The 16,262-nt window shown below is 49.2% G+C and overlaps 6 protein-coding genes across 6 annotated transcripts; 4 read left to right on the top strand and 2 right to left on the bottom strand.

The window, feature by feature from the left end:
* Positions 1 to 386: 386 nt before the first annotated feature.
* Positions 387 to 2,399, bottom strand: DFJ58DRAFT_779959 (interferon-inducible GTPase-domain-containing protein). Its single transcript, XM_041389717.1, has 2 exons — positions 2,048 to 2,399; positions 387 to 1,998 (listed from the first exon to the last, which is right to left on the bottom strand). Exon 2 carries the CDS (start codon positions 1,988 to 1,990, stop codon positions 680 to 682), a length of 1,311 nt encoding a protein of 436 aa, XP_041245629.1. The 5' UTR covers positions 1,991 to 1,998; positions 2,048 to 2,399; the 3' UTR covers positions 387 to 679.
* Positions 2,400 to 2,773: 374 nt separating this feature from the next.
* DFJ58DRAFT_280926 (uncharacterized protein) lies at positions 2,774 to 3,807 on the top strand. The gene is made up of 4 exons (XM_041379646.1): positions 2,774 to 2,826; positions 2,885 to 3,084; positions 3,136 to 3,225; positions 3,301 to 3,807. The coding sequence occupies exons 2-4, from the start codon at positions 2,970 to 2,972 to the stop codon at positions 3,738 to 3,740; spliced, it is 645 nt and encodes a 214-aa protein (XP_041245628.1). The 5' UTR covers positions 2,774 to 2,826; positions 2,885 to 2,969; the 3' UTR covers positions 3,741 to 3,807.
* Positions 3,808 to 4,369: 562 nt separating this feature from the next.
* DFJ58DRAFT_779945 (Sodium/hydrogen exchanger family-domain-containing protein) lies at positions 4,370 to 7,930 on the top strand. Its single transcript, XM_041389716.1, has 9 exons — positions 4,370 to 4,611; positions 4,667 to 4,742; positions 4,794 to 4,889; positions 4,944 to 5,600; positions 5,651 to 5,751; positions 5,799 to 5,847; positions 5,908 to 6,046; positions 6,098 to 7,193; positions 7,253 to 7,930. The coding sequence occupies exons 1-9, from the start codon at positions 4,552 to 4,554 to the stop codon at positions 7,676 to 7,678; spliced, it is 2,700 nt and encodes an 899-aa protein (XP_041245627.1). The 5' UTR covers positions 4,370 to 4,551; the 3' UTR covers positions 7,679 to 7,930.
* A 165-nt stretch (positions 7,931 to 8,095) lies between these two features.
* Positions 8,096 to 10,186, bottom strand: DFJ58DRAFT_779942 (uncharacterized protein). Its single transcript, XM_041389715.1, has 5 exons — positions 9,947 to 10,186; positions 9,051 to 9,892; positions 8,883 to 9,000; positions 8,443 to 8,834; positions 8,096 to 8,389 (listed from the first exon to the last, which is right to left on the bottom strand). Exons 1-5 carry the CDS (start codon positions 10,149 to 10,151, stop codon positions 8,318 to 8,320), a joined length of 1,629 nt encoding a protein of 542 aa, XP_041245626.1. The 5' UTR covers positions 10,152 to 10,186; the 3' UTR covers positions 8,096 to 8,317.
* Positions 10,187 to 11,197: 1,011 nt separating this feature from the next.
* On the top strand, positions 11,198 to 11,641 carry DFJ58DRAFT_619627 (uncharacterized protein; the record flags this gene model as incomplete). Its single annotated transcript, XM_041381022.1, has 1 exon — positions 11,198 to 11,641. A coding segment is annotated over one exon (444 nt), but the record flags the coding sequence as incomplete, so codon positions are not given.
* DFJ58DRAFT_280853 (uncharacterized protein) lies at positions 11,478 to 15,123 on the top strand. The gene is made up of 6 exons (XM_041379645.1): positions 11,478 to 11,758; positions 11,819 to 11,881; positions 11,944 to 12,021; positions 12,094 to 12,118; positions 12,174 to 14,389; positions 14,446 to 15,123. Coding segments are annotated over exons 2-6 (2,904 nt in total). The 5' UTR covers positions 11,478 to 11,758; positions 11,819 to 11,879; the 3' UTR covers positions 15,029 to 15,123.
* The last annotated feature ends 1,139 nt before the right edge of the window (positions 15,124 to 16,262 follow it).

Here is a 16,262-nt window from a genome sequence, read left to right as displayed (position 1 = left end):
CACGAAATTTCGCCTAGTCAGACCTCAGAGGGGATGCACTAGAGTTTAATATTGTCTTCGAACCTTACTCTCAAAGGAAAAATATAAAGCTTGAAGGAGTTGCCGTAAAAGGATAGCCTGCCTTGCTGGTTCCAGCCTGCATGAAATTCGAAGCTTCTGAAACGCTACGCGAGTAACCCGCTCATACTGCATCACGGAAGCAATCAAAGGGTCTTCCTCGTAGTAACCAAACAATCTCTTGTCGCAACGCACGAACTGTCTGCAGTCGAACCCGCATCTCAGAATCCTAGGACGTCGTGTAGCTTGCTTGCCTTGCTGTTTTCAATGTCCCCTCCAATGATGAGAAAGCCTTGCAAAGGTAGCAGAGGACATCAAAAGTACTGCACCATTGACGGAGGCGATATAATAATCTGGATCAAAGATGAGGGCATGTATCGTTATCAGGACCTGCATACGGCTAGCGCAGTAACAACAAGAAAAAGTGGGACTGTCAATACGTATCTGTACCTAGCATCAGATCTAAATATGTGATGAGCACGAGAATCCGAATCATAGGTAAACGTGCCTCTGCCGCATCCACCAAATTTTAAACATGAGTCTTTTGAAGCCAACCGATCACTTCCTCGGGACCAGTTCCTCAGGTAGAAATCCCTCCTGACTCGCGACGAACTCGCCTAGCTTACGCTTCCGTGTATAGATCGTTCAGTAGTTGGATTTCGTCGATGGCCCTTGAAGGCTGCTCGCCTTTGGCCACAGCTCGTAGGCAGCTACTAGAGACGACGTAAACCCTTTGATCAGGTAGATTTGCCTCCGCAAGATTTGCCTTCACATTGCGGCGAGTTTCGTCGACGAGCTGCTCTCTCGCAGCCATGCACAAGGTTGACCGTTGCGACCGATCGGCGTTTTCATCGTCACTTTCGTACCCCATCTCCTTCACAATATTTCGAATATGCTGGTCTGCTTTTGAGCGGACGATGTAAGTGGGGATTTTGAAGCGCCTGCAATTGAGGAGAATAGCGATGTCGGTATGGGTGAACCGATTATCGAACAAGACGATAATGCAATCAAAGACGTAGAGTCCCTGCGCATTGAAATACTGCCAATCAGGGATCCTGATCGTCCCTGCTCCAGGAAGGTCGTACCAGACATGTTGACACCGCTCGTCAGGGTCTGGATATCTTCCCACCGTCAATGTGGTCTCCGTGACCCCTGTCCGAGCGGAACCAGCTGCGCGGTTACTCATACCACGGAATGCGTTAATGAGTGAGGACTTTCCTCCACCGGCCCTCCCAGCAACAGCGAAATGGAATAAATTCTCCTGATACTGAATTTTGGCTTGGGCAGCGAGAATTTCTCGAGGAGTGGGCGTTAATACAGGCTGGATGCCCTCCCTAAGCCGCTTTTCAGCGTCTTCCTTGGCTGCTGTAGCCTCGCGAACACTGTTCTCAGCTGCATTTCTTGCCGCCTCTGATTGTGCGATGGCTTCGTCGGCTTTCCTCTTTTCCTCATCGGCTGCCCTCTGAAGACGCTCGGCGTCTTGCTTAAAAGCCTCTGCCGCTCTCCGAGCTCCTTCTAGAGCAGTTTGAGTACGCTGAGCTTCTGCCTCAGCTTCTTGGGCCTTTTTCTTCGACTTCTCCGTTGCAAGTCGTGCAGCGCTTTCTGCAGCGAAACGGGCCGCATTCGCAGCTCTCTCGGCGTCAACCATAGCCCTCATTTGCTCCTGAGTTTTCTGCTGCGCAGCTGCTGCAGCCAACATGGCCTCCTGCTGGGACTGGAGTGTCCTACTTTGCATCGCCTGCATGGATTGCACGAGCTGCGCCACTTGCGCCCTCATACCGTCAAGGTCCCCAATGGCCCTATCCCGCTCTGCCTCAGCCCGCTTGCGGGCTTCGATTGCAGCGTAGGTTGGATTGGGATCTCTGCGGCGGGAACCGAATAATTTCGATGCTAACCAAATGCCCCCTGTAATCGCGCCGGGGATCCATGCCATGATTTTGTCTACGCAAAGTTATCAGCGGTTGAGCAACTAAAAAAGAAAAGTCCATACGATAGTGTGCGAGCACTGAAATATAACTGAGAACAATTCTCGAATGAATCGATGTGCTGCCTTGAAAGATCGGTGGAGGAAGGTGCCAGCGTAATATAGTTCAAATTGTCCAGATACTCAGCTTCATGTTGGCCTCGCGGCCACGGCTCAAATTGGTAACCCTTACTTTGAGTTATGGGGTACTTGACCGCATTGCAGGCGCGTTTTAGAAGGGTGCTCGTGCATGATCATCGCAAGTCAAAACGGAAATAGGACCTTCTGTAGATCCAGCGATGATCATATTGCAAACGTTTCTGAACGGCGCGAAACGTTTAGGGTACAGAAGAAGAATCGGGACATGACTTGGTTGTGCAGGTGCATGGGAGAGGGCGCGCCACCTATCAGTTAAACTTTATGCCGACCAGCAAGAGTGAGTGCACTGCGCCGCGGGCCCGCGGCAAGACGGTTGTTTTAATTGATGAGTGCTTAGTTTCCCGTTCTTCGTCCCAATACAGGAGACGGTGACGCCATGGGGTATCTCCACAACCAGCAGGCACGAGAATTGACCATGTTCGCTACTTAGAAATATTGTTAGGACCTGTGTTTTGCGTACGTGAAGATAGTTGGAGTACGTAAGTACAATGGTACAGTGGCACTGCCACACTAAATGATCACATGACTTCAAGCAGGTCAGCCAAGCTAGTCTGAATCTTGATTTCGATCACTATACCAAGATGAAGAGGGGCCCCTCTATGCTGGAGAGCCTGAGGCTGACCGGGGTGACTCTTGGCTACTTCGAGGTTAGACCGTCTCATCTGAAGTCAACGTTCACATCACTAGCACACCACCTCTACGCAGAGCGTGTCATCCACTCCTTTCGCAGTCAAGTTTGCTGTCCTCTTTAACATCGCAATTTATACATATCTGGGTTCCATTACTTGCCATGGTCATCACTCCACAAACCGCCCCTGTTGCTCGCGCCATCCATGATCGCACACGGTGCCAACCTGTCTCCAGCGGTACGACTCTCTGTATAGGAGACATCGTTACATTCATCGGTGAGTCATTCTCTGCGATGAAATAGAACTTTCATCATACGCGTATTGCAGTCATCGGTATTGTTTTTATCCTCGCACTCTCGTGTATTTTCTGGATATGGCGGATATTTCATCGTCATGCGATCGCTGATCAGGAGCAAGGTGAGTTTGGCTCGTCGGAGACTAGCACAATTAAACTCGAGGCACTGAGCTTTATCTACACCTCTTAAATCCTAGTTTCATCCAATCGCGATCCCTACAACGTGGTCTCATCTTCGCTGGATAACTCTGTTCTCGTGAGAAAGGATATCGTGCGCGAACCGTGCAAGCCGATGCAAGCCAAAACAGCTGGACCCGACGTCTTTTGGTCACCGCAGGCCCAATTGCCCGAACTCAAGTTTCATCTCGATCCTCTACCCGCTATGGAAGAAATGACAGACATGAGAAACAACTTTTCTATTCGCCCATTTTCCTGCCACTTTCCATCGTCACCCTCTCCCCGTTCCAGCTTGGTATGTTCGAACCCGTCTCTGTTGCGGTCACGGTCCTTTGGGAGTACTACGCAGAGCAGCAGCCCGAAGTTCAGCGTGTTATCAGATGGTGCCTGTCCTGAAAGCGGTGGCAAAATCTTGCTTGGCGAAGGGGTTCTAGCTGTACCCGTGACAGATAGAGTGTGAAATTCGCATAAGGGTCCTGAACTTGTGGATGACGGACGCGGGTCGGGTCGGTTGCTGTGTGGAGCTATGAGATGAGATGATAAGGTCGCTCTTACAGTACTCCCACTTTTTGTGTTCTCCGCACCTGTTTGCGTCATAATTTGCGGTCTTCCGCGATCAGGAGTTTAATATGTGGTAACAGGAGTTGACAGCAAGATAGATCGCAGTCGCATGCTGTCACGCTAAGTGCGTCACCTGAGCTTACAGGGAATGGCAAAGTGTTCACTTCACTGGTTAAGCAGCCTTTTGAACGCATCGCACACCGTGTGAGGAAGCCAGAGATTGTCGTGATTAAGTGGGAATCTGTCCCAGAACGTCAGATGCGGCATTCTCGACTGCAGAGATGGCATGAAGGCAGATTTGAAAACTCAATGCGTGAATTGAAAGGGCTCACAGTACTGTAACCACGCATAGAAAGTGGCAAAAATATCGCAGTGATGGGTAATACAAGGAATCATCAAAAGACAGTCATCGAAATTAATTATTACTAAGCACGCTTGATCATTTTAGGCATCGTGGAGGTCGGGGAATGCCCGGGAGGATCTTAGTGCTGCCGTTAAAGGGTTAAAAATATAGAACATGAACAGAGACGGATATATGAGTACCACCGGTGGTATCGCTGGTGTCACCCAGTAGGTCGGTGTGCCTTGCCGATGCGCACGCGGTCACTCTTCAAACGAGTACTGGCCACCATCTTGATAAATCAGCGTCAATTTTTCGTGTCTATAAAGATGGCACCGTAATTGGAGTCCCACCTCTCTCTAACACTTCCATGCCAGAGTTTTCAGACACTATCATCAGGCTCTTCAAGAAGAGAGAGGCCACCGGCGAGGTTCGTTTTTAATCTCATGACTAACATGTGCTGAACTCACCCGTCTACATCATAGGGTGGTTTGCTTACTGGTACTGATCCATCGGCTTTCAATGTTTCCGATCCGCTGAGGCTATGGATCATCCAAGTTGGTGTGTATGGCATATGTCCTCATTGCTTGGCATCATCTCAGTCCAACCCAGGTGTCATTATAATGATGGCACAGTTGCTTTCTCTGTGCTTGGGCAGGATGAAGCAGCCAAAAGTCATCGCCGAAGTGCTTGGCGGCATCCTTCTGGGTTAGTAATCCTCTTACCTTCTGCCTGAAATGTTTATCTCACGTACAAGTCTAGGCCCAACGGCCTTGGGACGTATACCCGGCTTTACCCAACATATATTTCCTTCCCAGTCACTGCCGTACCTGTATCTCGTCGCCAATATTGGCCTTTGCCTGTTTCTATTCATCGTCGGTCTCGAAATTGACGCCAGTGTCATCAAGCGCAATGCTCGCATGTCAGTTATTGTATCGCTCGCGGGCATAGCTTTACCCTTTGGCCTCGGGTCGGCGTTGTCTCTTCCCTTGTACCACCAATTCATCGACCCATCCGTTCACTTCACGTATTTCATGCTGTTCACCGGCGTCGCATATTCTATAACCGCATTCCCCGTACTGTGTCGTATTCTTACTGAGCTCAAGCTCTTGGATACCACTGTTGGCATTATTGTCCTCTCAGCTGGCGTAGGCAATGATGTTGTGGGTTGGACTCTCCTGGCGCTGAGTGTAGCGCTTGTTAATGCTGGTTCTGGTCTTACCGCCCTATGGGTATTACTTACATGCGTAGCATTCACAATCTTTCTCTTGTTGGTCGTCAAGAGAGCAATGCTCTGGCTTGCCAGAGCCACGGGCAGTACAAACGATGGTCCTACCATGTTTTACATGACTATTGTGATGATCTTGCTTTGGGCGTGTGCATTCTTTACGGATATCGTAGGCGTCAATGCTATCTTTGGTGTGTACTGGTCTTTTATCATCTGATTTTCAGTTTGTCATTGCGTGTAGGTGCATTCTTAGCCGGTATTATTGTACCGAGGGAGGGCGGTCTCGCCATTGCTTTGACGGAGAAGCTGGAAGATATGGTCACCATTATATTTCTGCCTTTGGTATGTTCATTTTACGTCTCTCCTACCTGGTCATTCATGCATTGCAGTATTTCACCTATTCAGGGCTGAACACTGATCTTGGACTCCTTAATGATGGTCGGTCATCTAAGACGCCTTGTTTTACCTATTTTTCTTATATAATTTTGTACGTTGCAGGTATTACTTGGGCTTTTACAATCGCCATTGCATGCCTTGCATTCTTGGGCAAGTTTGGTGGATGTACAATTGCCTCAAGGTTGTCTGGTTTCAGCTGGCGTGAAGCCAGTACAATTGGTGCACTCATGAGCTGTAAGGGGTAAGTATCCAAATACTTTGGTGTTCTCGTCTGCTAAATCATGTCACCTAGTCTCGTTGAGCTGATCGTGCTTAATGTCGGACTCTCCGCTGGCATTTTGTCTCAGAAAGTCTTCTCCATGTTTGTGCTAGAAGCTTTGACGCTCACGTTCATGACCACCCCACTCGTCAGAGCATTGTATCCTCCAGAACGGCGTGTCATCGCCACTTCAGGCGGAGCTCCACCCCGGACTCGTGACGAGGAGGATTATGCAGACAAGAAATCTCCTGTGAATGAGGAACAGCCCTGGCGGTATCGCTTTACTGTCATTCTCGACAAACTCGAACATATGCCGTCCATAATGGCCCTCACGCAGCTCGCCCGTCCTCCTGTACCAGATTTCTCCTCGCTCACTACCGCTGTGTCCATGTCTACCGCATCCGATCCAGCCCCGTTGAAGTACAAGACGCCCGAAGTGAGCATCAGTGCACTGCGCCTCATCGAGCTCTCGGATCGTCCGTCGGCGGTGATGAAATCGTCCACTACAGATACGCTTATCCATACCGATCCGCTCCTGGGCATATTCCGCATGTTTGGAGAGCTGAATGATTTGCCCGTGTCGACATCGCTCACCATCGTGCCGTACGATGACCTTGCTTACAACGTTGTGGATCATGCCAAACGAAATGGATCCCAGCTCATACTGCTCCCGTGGTTGCCACCTTGCGCTGGGACCGCTGAAACAAGCGAAGGCGCAACGCCACGGCGAGAAAAGTTAGATCACAACCCTTTCGAGGCTATTTTCGGCACATCAAGAGACAAGTCTGCATCTGTCGTCCACTCGCAGTTTGTACGTGGGGTATTCGCACAAAGTGAAACAGACGTTGCCGTGTTTGTCGATCCTGGAAACCACATCAATACGTGTGCGGGGACAGGCGGCTCGCATCACATCTTTCTTCCATTCTTCGGCGGTCCTGATGACCGCCTTGCGCTGGAATTTGTGGTGCAACTCTGTGCGAACCCGAAGATTAATGCAACGGTGGTGAAGATGGAAAAACGCGAGATTGAAAACAGGCAAATCGAACGACCTCCTACGGCCCAGTCTGATACCAAAGTTGATACCAACTCACTCGCACTTCCTCATCAACATGGATTGACGACATCATCGGTGAGTGCCACCACTTTCTCCACATGAACCGAATAACATTTTCATCACCGATTATGCAGATAATTGTATTCCCAGACACTGTCTACGGGCAGCCCAACACCGAAATGCGCATGCAGTCTGAAACAGCCGACAGCATAATTTGGTCGCGATATGCGGGCTGCAATCTATCAGATTCGGACATACCTAGGCCATTGCGTGCTGCGCTTTCGCGGATCAATTTCACAAACCTCGCATCTCCCGTCCCGCTGCACGCTGCGATCCAGCGCGCATCGATGTGCCAGCGGGTGTTGGTTGTCGCTGGACGGTCGAAGCGACTGGCAGTGGAGAATCATCATGCTGAGTTGAAAGATCTGGTGGAGGAACATAGGGTGATGGGGCATGAGGTGACACGTAAGACGATTGGGGATGTCGCAACTGCGTTCGTGGTGTCAGGGTGCGCGACTGCGATGGTCGTGCTGCAGGCTGCGAATGTGGAGATGGAGTAGTTGGGGTGTGGGTGGTGTTGTTTGGAACGGGATTCCAGAGTATACCTCAGGTGCTGCTAAATTTTGCATTGAAGACGTGGGCATTTTTGGGACAGGACTCAACGAAATCATGTTTACCATACCTGAACACTCGTTGCATGGTCTTACTTTATATCTATCTGATGTCACTGCAGTCAATTTGCATGTTATAGATTAGATAGCAGTAGCGCACCAGGAGTATCAATCAAGGACGAACAGGAACTTACACATTTATCAGGGCACACGTGACGGGCAACCAAGAAAGCAAGAAGACAGGTTCAACTGTGCGGGCTTTCCGTTATTTGCGCAACTTTGTCGGTCGCCAGTGTGCTTCAACGCCATCGATTTACCGCATGCAGGCGAATGCATGTGTCGCAAGTTCGTCGTTGGGCGGTGGCAGCGGAGAACTACTATGTTAGAGTTGAACAGAATGGAGGGTAGTGGGAGGAGGGTGATACTCGGAGCTGATTGCACGAGTCAGCAGCACACCGAATTTTAACCAGAACGGAACGTTGATGTCGCAAGAATCAGCCGTTCATCAGGGCAAAGACAAGCATGAAAACAGAAATACAAAAAGACAACAACCGGGACGAAAAGGTATACCACAGATATCGTATCATATCATGCCTTGCTCTTCTTTTTCTCCTTGTCTTTCTTGTCTTTTTTCTTTTCTTTTTTCTCAGAGATGCCATTCTGAAGAAGGAAAATTAGCCAAGACTGCGATTATTCGACAAGTTCAAGCGTACGTCAGGAGCAGCAGCAGCAGCCTCGACCTTACGCGCTGCCTTGGCTGCCTTCTTTAAAGCCTTCTTTTCCTCCTTGGACAACTTCGCCTTTTTCTCCGCAGGCTCTTCGTCCGCTTCATCCACATCCATATCATCTCTCGACCTCTTCTTTTTCTTGTCCTTCTTAGGCGTAACTTCAATCAAAGGCAATATAGGCTCCGCATCATCCATCTGAGCGTCTGGCTTATCCTCCATATCCTCATCCTCGTCGTCCTCCAAGTCTAGTGCGAGACTGTCGAGGACTTTGCGAATGGCATCGACGTTCTTGGTCGGTGGTGCGCCTGTCTCGAAGAAATTGAGACGCTCTTCGACTTGTGTGCGGAGGGCCTCGCCGAATTTTGCAGATGGGTTATCTGGGTGTTTTTAGTAAGGGGTAAGTGTGTGGAGAGGAGTGGAGTTACCCGAGTAGCAGTCTATCCGGGAGGCAATAGAGCATTTGTTTGCAAGGAACCGCGATATCCGGCCTTTGTGCTTGGGGTCTGCACGGCCGATGAAGGAGGAGTGATATAGCAGACCGTACTGTATTGGAAAAATTTAGCTTGATTGACGATTAGGATGGAGTAGCGAACCTTGGGGGTGTTGCCCTTGGTTTTTAATGCCCGGAACAATGCCTTCTCTGCGCCAAGGATCTGCACGGTACTAGCAGGATACTTGCTCAGATTCGTCAAGCTACCCGCATGGCTAATTAACCGCGCGCCTATCCGCTCTCCCAACAACGCAGTAAGAGATGGAGCGACGAGGTTCATTTTCTCGCTTAGGTAGGTAACAAGGGATTTGCGGTAGTCAGCGATGGAAACGACGCGGGTCGCGAATGCCGAGATATTGAGCATGTCGATTTCGGATATGGATGAGCCCATTGAGCCGCGGGCGGCGTCGAGGATATTTTGTGCGAGAGTGGAGTCGTCTTCCAAAAGGGTAGCGAGCTCAGGCAATTTTTCCTCTGCCAAAGTGTCCTTGTCGCCTATGAACTGTGCGATGCGGGCGTATTGGTAGTTGTCTGGGACGAGTTTGACGAGTTCAGGGAAGTGATAGCCGTACCACTCTCTTATGCGCATGGCAAACAAGTTGACGTCCTTGTCGAGCTGGTCTAGGAGGGCGATGGCTTGTATGATCATGTTGTCTACACGGTTGACGTTGAACTTCAATTTAGCACGGGAGTAGGAGTGGCCGAGACCGAGCTGAGCTTTGATGAGGTCGGTAGCGTCGAGGCCCTTGAGAAGCTTTGGTGCATGGAAACGAATGCCGCGAAGAACTTCCTGGGAGGTTTCAGAGGCGTCGCATTTTATGGCGAGGTTTTCAAAGATGGAGTTTGCAAGTCCGACTTCTGAGACTGCGAGGACTATCTTGGAGCCTTTTTTAGGCTTCGAGAGGTTAAGCTCGAGGAGGGATTTGAGATGATCACTGAGAATGCCTGGGGATCATTGATATTTCTGCGAGCACGAGGAATGGGTCCAGTAATACGTACCTTCTGAGATATCGTTTATATTCTCGAGAGCGTCCGCTGCATTTTTGAATGGCGAGAAACTGACGAGAGTGACCATTTTGCCGAATTTTGAGAGGTCATTGATAGAGTCCTGGACTGCTTTGACACGCGAGCCAATGTTTTCATGGAGTTTGACATCGAATATCGCGTATCCCGATGCTGACTCAAAGAGTGCGTGCGTTGCCATCGTGGCTTGTGCTGAGCTCGTTGCTGAGGTCGAACAGTGACTGAAATTTTGGATCGGCATGTCCCGAATATTCGGTTGCCAAATGCGGAATCAGTTGGCAGTTATGGCACAGGTGGGCACAAGATGGTCAAGTATTGACGCTGACTCTGACCGTCATTTAGTGTTCTGGACATATACTATGGGCCCCGCGCGCCCGGACTCTGCGGCAGGATCTATCACTTTATCAGCAGCCCGCGCTATAGCCCATGCTAGAGAGAACAATATAGACACGAATTCTCCGAGGGCAGATTCAGACTTTCAGCAGAGCGGCTCATCTGAGTCATCCTCTAACACAAAAGTCGCACTTGGTAAATCCCCAAAATCAGAGTCAAAGTCACCTCCCTCCGAAAAAACTGTGCGTACTGGCCACATCACCCCAGTAGCCCCGACGCAGCGTCCCCTGGCGCATTATTCCCCAGTGCACCTTCCCCCGGCGCAGCATGCCCCGGCGCAGCGTTTCCCGGCGCAGTTTCCCCCGGCGCAGTTTCCCCCGGCGCAGTTTCCCCTGGCGCAGTATCCCCCGATGCTCCGTCGCCGGGGGCGTATCCCAGCGCAGTATCCCCCGCCACGCTTGAAATTCTTGTTTTCCACTCCCTCACCTCTTCCCCCTTCTTCCTCGCAACTCGTGGGCCAAGAACAAGCCCTACGTGCCGCGTTGAGTGGGTCTTCTTTCTTGATTTTGCAGTCCAAGGACATCATGCTAATTCGAATCCAAACTTGTAGCCAGTCATGCGTCCAGTGCAACAACTCCGTCTCCTGCGCTTCACATCAGTACTGCATTACCGTTACGGCTGGAGCCGTCCCAACCGAGCCCTGGGTTATCTTTTGTGGTACCCGACCATACTCGTGAACGTGGTGAAGAGTTTGGGATTCTGGATCCATATAATGATGCATTCATGGGGTTCACGGGTTCGCCCTACTCGGGTTCAGTGTCGCCTGCCTTAATTCCTGCACCGAATCTTCATTGGCAATTGCTTTCGTACCATCCAGCTCGACCTAACCTATCCCTTCACTTCGACATCGCCTTTCCAACCCACGACATCGAGTACATGCAGGACTCCTCTTACGGGATCCAACAGACGCCCCTGTCTGATGCCAATCTCGACAAGCCGGCCGCAAACGAGGAACTGACCGAAATGACCATCAAATTCCAGCGCAATCCTTTACAATGGGATATCTACGTGAAGCGTGATGAAGGCATTCGTGTTCGTGATGTTTTCGAGGCGATCTATTCAGCTTTCGACAAACTGCTCACTCCCCACGAGAAGAGCTTGATCCCGCACTACCTCCATGCGGGGTGTGAGGAAGCATTTAGGCTTCGCTGCAACCTTGCGCCGGTTCTTCCATTAATGCAAAAAATCCAAGGCTGGAAGCGTGTAGACGCACTTCTGCACGAGACCATCTTCCGCGGCTTGGCTCAGTCGAAGCGAGGAGATTGGACATTAAATCTCAGCGGGACGATGTCCAAAACTATTGACAGGATGCGTCTGATATCGGATCAGATTGCAGCTGATCCAACTGTACATTACCGACCGAGGAGGGGTTTACTGTGGGATCATAATCATACTGTGTGTTGCTATTCGCTCGCCAACATTTGTGAAGCTGACAGGCTGCCGTTGATGTCAAAGTTTGAACTTGAAACTACCGCATCATATTTTCCTCCAACCCCACCAGTATTTGAACTTCCTCATGTGCGTTTCCGATCTCCATCCCACGCGCTTGTTGCGCATTTATTGTATTTGATTGTTTACAGGAATACTTACCCCCGCACCCCAACCAAAATCCGAACGCGCTACCAAGTTATTCTAATAATGATTTGTTCAATCTACCTGTAATACTTTGTGACTCGCTCGCCTTCGTTGACTGACTCTGATCATTAGCTTTCTGCTGCCTTTGTGCCTAGAACAGTTATAGGCAGTGATATAATGGTACGGGTCGCGTCTCTTGGGTCTTTTTCTTGATCATTATTGATAAAATCTGAAGCTCCTGTCGCAAGGTGCCTGCAGGATCTGTAATTTCGTGCGGTTGAATGCGATCCTCCAACATGGGACGTTGTGCACTCTACTGAACAATATTCCCCCATTGATTACGGAATCTTCGAGTCAAGACTATACATGGGCCTTCTTTTGCAGATTTGTCCCCCTCGGTGCTTTGTTTGACTCGCCTTGTCGAGGACCTCTACCGATGATTCAACTAAGCAGTGATCGTGCTCACCTCGTTGAAAAGCTTGAAGCGGACTTCGTCGAGAACCCTAGTAATATCAATGCTATGTCATGGCTTCACGGACCTTCCGGCACAGGAAAATCTGTCATTGCATACACTCTTGCTAGTCGTTGCAGACAGAAGAATAGATTAGCAGGTAGCTTTTTTTTCTCTCGCAGGCACGCGAACTGCAGAAGCGCGCGTTCTCTTGTATTCGCGCTTGCGTATCAACTCGGGCTGTCTCAGCCGCAGGCGAAGGAGAAAATAATTGAAGCCCTAGACAACGATCCTGGTATAATTTCTCCTTCTCGAGATTTGCGCGAGCAATTTGCTCGGCTTCTCATTGAACCTCTAGAGGCAGTCGATTGGCGCCCTTCTTCGAGGGTGTTCGTATTCGTCATTGATGCTATAGATCAATGTCAAGACCAAATGCCCGAACTCATCTCACTCCTCACTCGACTTCTCTCCCATATGATTGATGTGGGCCTTCGCATCTTCTTCACAAGCCGTGACCATGTAGGAGTCTTGATCAAGCGCCACCTCCCTCCAATGAGTTCGGACATTGCTCTGGACCGTACTGTCATTACTGGGGACGTTAGATTATTCTTTCGCCAATCTTTCGATAAGATACACAAACGTCATCGTCTTCAATGTCGCAAGCCGTGGCCACCGGAAGAGGTGCTTGGCCGTCTAGCGGATAGAGTGGGACCCTACTTCATTACAGGATCCATCATCGTAAAATTCGTTGAAAGCCTTGACCACGACCCCACAGATAGGATGGATCTCATTGATCATATTCCTCTCGACCCCTCATCGCCTTCAGAGACATCGATAGATGACTTCTACAAATACATCATATCCACAGCCGACGACGTGGAACAAGCATACCTTCATCTTACGATTGTTGTGAATCTTGCTGGCATGCTGTCGTTTTCGCAACTAGATGACCTTCTTAACCGAGGGTCCAACCAGAAGTTTGACATGCATTCCGCTCTGTCTCAATTGTCACCTCTGGTTCACATTCCGGATGGTCACGATAGTGCTGTGCAAGTCTGTCACGAATCCCTTTGCGATTTCCTGTCCAATCCTCTGCGCTGCGGAAAGCAGTTCACTTCCAAAGCCCTGGTTCATCGTCTGCTGGCTTACTCCTCCTTGAGTGTCATGATAGAGGAGTTACCGAATAACAGTGATCTCTGCTCGCGTTTATCTCGATTAGCGACGGAAAGTGGCTCCGTGTCGCTCTGTGCCTTTGACAATGCGGAAGTTCTGTCATTTGCGATGTATTCACCGCCAGAGCCTCTGCCATTTTTGTCTATGCTTTGGCATATCATGCAACACCAGTATATGGGACTTCAGGTTGATTCTCGCACAAAATTAGCTCTGCTATATTTCTGCCGTACCTGGCAGATTTTGCAGCACATCGACTTATCCGCGGTTGGCACCCTGCCCGCTTTCCGCTTCCTAGCGAACATTCAATCCCTACCTGTACTCCTGGCCTTTCCAATATTTCTGGCATTTGAATCTCCCAGAAGTGGCCAAACTCTGGGCCCGTCGACCTTGGAGTACGACCCTCGCATGGAAACCTTGGATGCAGTGGTCAAAATCGTGACCGATGTGTATGCTCTCAAGGATCAACGCAAAACGGGCTCGAGTGCACTCGACTATGCTTGTTCTCACTGGGCGTATCACCTTTCTTTGGCGGAGTGGGATGATGACCTCCGCTCCGTCGTGACTGTCTTCATGAGACGGAAGCTCCAGCAGTGGCTTGTGAAAGCATGGTGCCTCCAGGATTTGGAGACCTGCCTTCGGACGTTGTGCGAGGTTCAGGAGCTTTGTTTAGCAGCTAACCCGCCTATTCACTTTGATCCTGATGCGCAACGTACTGATGCGAATACGAAGGCTGAGCATGAGGCTGAAAAAGCTGAGGTGGCTAGGCAGAGTATAAAAGGGACGACAGAGGATGTTCAGATACTTTTTAACATCGGCGCTGGTTCAAGGTACTTGAGTCCATGCACCTAATATCTCACCTGAAGCTCATTTTTGTTCGCTTCAGTTCTTGGCGATCTAGCGCACCCCGCTCCGCAGTTGATCGCCTGAGCTTGGATGCCGGTCCGTCTCCCAAAGTACTTGGTAGCATTCTAGGAAGACCCCAGGCATCCATCGACATTCCAGACATTGCCAGTCCAGGGTCTGGAATCTTTCCCTTTGCTCAGAGTTATGAATACGACACCAGACATCTCTCACTATTTCCTATCGCGGAATCATCCAGCTCCATACAGCCATCGGAGCAACTATCACCTTTAGACATATTATATCCGCGGACTTCATCTCCCCTCTTTACTTGCCTGTGGCTAGCTGACTACACATGCTGCGGACGTCTCGCGACACTGGAGGACCTCAAGAAGCATGTTAAAACTGTCCATCTTCCTGTACTACAGCAAGATGTGCTCATTAAATGTCGCTGGGAAGGTTGTAATAATCACAACTCTATGCAGTGCCACTCCATATGGCGCCATATCCAGGAAACCCATTTGGGGCGTCGGAGGGTCTCGAGAATCGGAGAGGCTCAGACTAGGAACGACGAACGAGAACGAAGACTTGGGATTGGGTCAAAAGACTACATGGTCAGACGTTAGCTTGAGCCTGTGGTTAAGCCAGTCATTTTTACACTCAATATATATATAAATTGTACCCTGTATTGTTTTGAACGAAAACAGAGAACTGAGTTAGGACAAGATCTGTTGACTAGGGCTCTTGAACTTGAACCACCACCATGAACTATTTTTCCCACGCGTCTTTTGTTTCGTAGTGGACGCGCGGGAACGAGCGGACGAAGTCGAACAAAGCTAAAAGATAAACGAGTGTATCTCAGTCGTGTACTCGTAGAGTAACGGTCTATAAACTAACCTAAAATATAAACGAGTGTATCTATGGCATTATATTTGCACATTTATTATTTGCGTGTTCCACACCTTGCGCACTGTGTGTTTTGTCATCAGAGAGCTTGCGCGTTGTATTCAGAGCTTGCATGTTGTATTAATGAGCTTGTGTGTTTTATTTATGACTTCCCGCCTGTGTGTCCATGAAGAGCTTCATCTGCACCGTGACACTGGCAATGACTCAATGCCACATTTTTCACAAATATGATGAGTGCATCATGGATAAAATCTAGCGGTACTAAACACAAGTAAATCTATGGCTCGAAAATGAAAAAAAGTGTATTGTACAAGTCGTTCAAACAACACCGACACAGCGTACAAAAGATAGTAGTACAATTAGTCCAATTCTAAAGCTAGTGACAACATTGATGATTTGCATGAGACACTCAGTAGAACGAGACATATTACATGACCCTCCCTCTCTTGGTCGATCTAGACGCATTAGGTACAACCTCACTCTCATCAGCAGCACACTTGAGGAAGTTGTGGTGCCATGAGATAGTGACATCACAGCTTGGCTATGGCTGGCTAGGGCTTGGCTCTTACCAATTCCTCAGCAGTTCGGCTATTCCCATGAACCAAGTCACTCATGTGCGGCTCGGTCTGGCCTGTAAGGCACCTGAGCCAGCATGGACCAGCATAGATATCAGGAAAATGGGAAAAATTCTTAGTCATCTTACCTCACTTACAGAGACTTAATTCGATGTTAAGTTCACCAAGTTGTTAAAGCAAATCATTCCAACTTAATTTCTGCTTGGAGGATTGTTCACAAAGGAAATACAATAATAGTAAGTAATGACTGGCCAAAATTCAGCACAGAGGCTGCAGAAAAGTGTGTTCAAGTAAGAAGTTTATTTATAAATAATTAACACCATGTGATGTAACTAAGTTAATAGGTGCTATGTTAAGTACTTCCTAAGCTGACAAAGTA

Source organism: Suillus subalutaceus, assembly GCF_016647625.1.
Source record: "Suillus subalutaceus strain FC151 chromosome Unknown DFJ58scaffold_33, whole genome shotgun sequence".
Taxonomy (NCBI): Eukaryota; Fungi; Basidiomycota; class Agaricomycetes; order Boletales; family Suillaceae; genus Suillus; species Suillus subalutaceus.
The sequence above is the reverse complement of the archived record's forward strand: the minus strand, read 5'-3'. Positions and strand labels throughout refer to the sequence as shown.

What these genes read in the sequence shown, in the direction of transcription:
- DFJ58DRAFT_779959 (XM_041389717.1), bottom strand. Translation starts at nt 1,990, where the DNA reads ATGGCATGGATCCCCGGCGCGATTACAGGGGGCATTTGGTTAGCATCG.
- DFJ58DRAFT_280926 (XM_041379646.1), top strand. Translation starts at nt 2,970, where the DNA reads ATGGTCATCACTCCACAAACCGCCCCTGTTGCTCGCGCCATCCATGAT. An exon ending in AGACATCGTTACATTCATCG is followed by an intron (nt 3,085 to 3,135) that starts GTGAGTCATTCT and finishes CGCGTATTGCAG; the next exon opens with TCATCGGTATTGTTTTTATC. An exon ending in GATCGCTGATCAGGAGCAAG is followed by an intron (nt 3,226 to 3,300) that starts GTGAGTTTGGCT and finishes CTTAAATCCTAG; the next exon opens with TTTCATCCAATCGCGATCCC.
- DFJ58DRAFT_779945 (XM_041389716.1), top strand. Translation starts at nt 4,552, where the DNA reads ATGCCAGAGTTTTCAGACACTATCATCAGGCTCTTCAAGAAGAGAGAG. An exon ending in CCATTATATTTCTGCCTTTG is followed by an intron (nt 5,752 to 5,798) that starts GTATGTTCATTT and finishes CATGCATTGCAG; the next exon opens with TATTTCACCTATTCAGGGCT. An exon ending in TCTTGGACTCCTTAATGATG is followed by an intron (nt 5,848 to 5,907) that starts GTCGGTCATCTA and finishes TGTACGTTGCAG; the next exon opens with GTATTACTTGGGCTTTTACA.
- DFJ58DRAFT_779942 (XM_041389715.1), bottom strand. Translation starts at nt 10,151, where the DNA reads ATGGCAACGCACGCACTCTTTGAGTCAGCATCGGGATACGCGATATTC. An exon ending in TATAAACGATATCTCAGAAG is followed by an intron (nt 9,893 to 9,946) that starts GTACGTATTACT and finishes AATGATCCCCAG; the next exon opens with GCATTCTCAGTGATCATCTC. An exon ending in CCGGATAGACTGCTACTCGG is followed by an intron (nt 8,835 to 8,882) that starts GTAACTCCACTC and finishes AAAAACACCCAG; the next exon opens with ATAACCCATCTGCAAAATTC.
- DFJ58DRAFT_280853 (XM_041379645.1), top strand. An exon ending in ATGATTTGTTCAATCTACCT is followed by an intron (nt 12,022 to 12,093) that starts GTAATACTTTGT and finishes CTTTGTGCCTAG; the next exon opens with AACAGTTATAGGCAGTGATA. An exon ending in AACATCGGCGCTGGTTCAAG is followed by an intron (nt 14,390 to 14,445) that starts GTACTTGAGTCC and finishes TGTTCGCTTCAG; the next exon opens with TTCTTGGCGATCTAGCGCAC.